This window comes from Nycticebus coucang, chromosome X, assembly GCF_027406575.1.
Source record: "Nycticebus coucang isolate mNycCou1 chromosome X, mNycCou1.pri, whole genome shotgun sequence".
Taxonomy (NCBI): domain Eukaryota; kingdom Metazoa; phylum Chordata; class Mammalia; order Primates; family Lorisidae; genus Nycticebus; species Nycticebus coucang.
Window position 1 is genome coordinate 149,814,412 of NC_069804.1, and position 3,140 is coordinate 149,817,551.

The window sequence follows — 3,140 nt, forward strand, 5'->3', positions numbered from 1 at the left end:
GGGTCGCTGTAGTGCAGGAGGCTGGTGTCCCAGCAGGCGTTGCAGTGTCACTTCTCTTTTTCCCCGGACGCCATTGCCTGAGCGGTTGGTGTGGTGAGCGGGGATCGGCTTACCTCTTTGTGAAGAGGAAGGAGGGAGGAAGAAGGCTGAGCGGGAGTCCAGGACTAGGCAAGGACTAAAGTAAAACTGTGTGGGAGGTGAAGGGCGGCTTAATTGGTGGCCGCAGCCAATATCATTGGTGGCAGTAGGGGTAGCGGTCTCAGGGCTCCGTGAGGCTGTTGCTTGAGTAGGCCACAGCCGCCATGGCCGTGAACTTTGGGGCTCACACCAGCGGATTCCGCCACAATGAGGTGATTAGGTTCATTAATAATGAAATACTCATGAACGGTGGCAGCCAAGACTTTTACGTGGCTTTCTGCTCGTGTTCCTGGAGTGAGGTAGAGGAGCGGCTCCGGGCTGTTGTGGTTGATCCACAGGTGCCGCGCGCTATCAAGAGGGCCTGTGCCTGGAGCGCGCTGGCTTTGAGTGTGAGAGTGGCAGCGAGGCAGCGTGATCAGCATGCATACAGGGTCAGACGGCTCCAGGAGCAGATGGAGGCGCATGAGGCAACTTCCTGGGCTTTGGCGGCTGAGCTACGGCAGCTGCACGAGGAGCGCTATGAGGCAGCTTCACAGTTGCACTTGACGCGCGCTGCCCTGCAACAGGCACTATTTGAGTGTGATATGCTGCGAGCAAGGCTGTTTCAGATTGAGATGTCTGCTCAGGCAGCCCCACTGGGCCATGAAGTAGTGCCTGTGCTGCGAGTTGAGCAGCATGGGACTGTAGCGTGGCCTCTGAATGCAGACCAGTCGAGAGAGGTGGTAACCAGGGAGGCGCATGCCAGCTTTTATTTTGAGGCCCAGATGCCAGCCCCTGCACCTGTTATTTATGTGCCAGGACCCCCAAATCCTTGGTCCCAGGCTGTACAAGCCTCTTTGCCGATGCCGATGCCGGTGCCAGTGCCATGCTCATTCCCATTCCAAACACCAGTCCCCGCAGGATTCCCATTCTTGCCGCCTCTACCACCTGTAGTCATGGAAGCAGAAGCAACAGTAGTCCCAGTTCAGATGCCTCCCGTAGATATCCCCCAACCTGGCTCTTTGGCTGCAGTGGGCTTCCAGGAGGAAGTGTCCGCTCCGTGGCACCAAAGGAGCGACATCCAAGAGGAAGGTGTTGAGATCCTCCAGGGCTCAGCCCACCTGGGAGACAGTAGAGGCCACAGGCAGACGCAAGGTCCAGCGGGGCCCCAGGAGAAGAGTTCCCTCCTGGGCAGCAGTGGGAACAGCAGCAAAGAAGATCCAGTGGGACCCCAGGAAACTCCCCTCCTGGGCAACAATGGGAACCACAGCCAGGAAGTAGAACTAGAGAGTCCCCAGGAAACATCTGTCCTTGGGGATAGTGAGCAGGACAACCAAGAAGAAGATTCAGAAATGTCCTGTGTGATAACCCCACTGAGGGACAGCAGAAGCTGCAGCCAGGAGGAAGATCCTCAGGAACTCCAAGAGATGGATCCCATGGGAGACAAAGGGAGCCCAAACCAGGAAGAAGATCTAGAGAGTCCCCAGGAGAGTATTACCTTGGAGGACAGAAGCTCTAACCAGGAAGAAGTTTCAGAGCATCCTCAGGGGACTGTCCCCCTGGGAGACAGCAGAAGTTACATCCAGGAAGACAATTCAGAGAGTGACGAGGAAGGCGGTACAGAGAGTGGCCAGGAAGGCGATACAGAGAGTGGCCAGGAAGGCGATACAGAGAGTGGCCAGGAAGGCGATACAGAGAGTGGCCAGGAAGGCGATGCAGAGAGTGGCCAGGAAGGCGAGGCAGAGAGTGGCCAGGAAGGCGATGCAGAGAGTGGCCAGGAAGGCGAGGCAGAGAGTGGCCAGGAAGGCGATGCAGAGAGTGGCCAGGAAGGCGAGGCAGAGAGTGGCCAGGAAGGTGATGCAGAGAGTGGCCAGGAAGGCGAGGCAGAGAGTGGCCAGGAAGGTGATGCAGAGAGTGGCCAGGAAGGTGATGCAGAGAGTAGCCAGGCAAACGATACAGAGAGTGGTCAGGAAGAGAATCCAGGCCATGCCCAGGAAATGGTCCCCCTTGAGTTTTACAGGAGCTACAACCCAGAAGAAAGATCAGAGAGGCTCCAGGAGACTCCCCTTGGGGATAGCTGGAGTGATGGTGTAAGAGCAAGTCCAAAGAAGCAGAAGCCTCAGGGGCAGAAGGCCAAACAACCAAAAGGAAATAGAGGCTCAGAATCCCAGCAACAGGAGACGCCTGTCCCAGGCTGCAGTCCAGTGAATTGGGACTGTCCCTGGTGTAAAGCCGTGAATTTTTCACGGCACACATCTTGCTATAAATGCAAGAAATTCTGTATGCCAATTAAGAGGGGAGGCAGTGACCTAAGACGCAGTCATTCATTTTAGGAAGGTAAGTAAGAATGGAAACACCCCAAAGAGAAAATTTCCTAAGACCCCCTTCTGATCAAAAAGTAACTTAGTTATTTCACAGAAAATTTGGCCCAAAATTATCATAGAGAAAATTAAGCAATCCATTATCCTATTTCTCAAATTAACAACTTTTTATGATTTAAATATGATATATTTACTGTTTTATTCATTTAATTGAATAAAGAGGGACTACTTTTGAGTATAACAATCACTCTTTAGGGGATTTCTAATTGCTTTTCAGTTTTGCAGATGGTGGATTACGGATGGCTGATGCTGATTGATTGACACCCAGGAGAAGCTGAAGTCATGAAGCCTCTTCCTGACTCCCTTTGGTTTTCTTTTTCTTTTTTTAATTTTAATTTTTTCCATAGAAATTAAAAATTTTATTTTATTTTTTAAATTAAATCATAACTATATACATTAATGTATTTATGGGGTCCAATGTGCTGGTTTTATATACAATTTGGAATGCTTACATCAAATTAGTTGACATAACCTTTACTTCACTTACTTAATTACTGTGTTAAGACATTTATTAACCTTCTTTTCCTAAAAATGCCATGTATTTGGCTGAGACCAGCCATATTATTTTAGAGTTACAAGCTGTGTTAAATTTTAGGAATACATTTTTCATTGAAAATGCTGCTCTTTGGAAACTACTGCAGT

General features: G+C 50.5%; 1 protein-coding gene across 1 annotated transcript; it reads left to right on the forward strand.

The window, feature by feature from the left end:
• The first annotated feature begins 302 nt into the window (after positions 1-302).
• Positions 303-2,450, forward strand: LOC128577040 (testis-expressed protein 13D). Its single transcript, XM_053579089.1, has one exon. It carries the CDS (start codon positions 303-305, stop codon positions 2,448-2,450), a length of 2,148 nt encoding a protein of 715 aa, XP_053435064.1.
• Positions 2,451-3,140: the final 690 nt, after the last annotated feature.

Bases quoted from the DNA above. Each gene is read 5' to 3' on its own strand.
- LOC128577040 (XM_053579089.1), top strand. From the start codon at position 303: ATGGCCGTGAACTTTGGGGCTCACACCAGCGGATTCCGCCACAATGAG.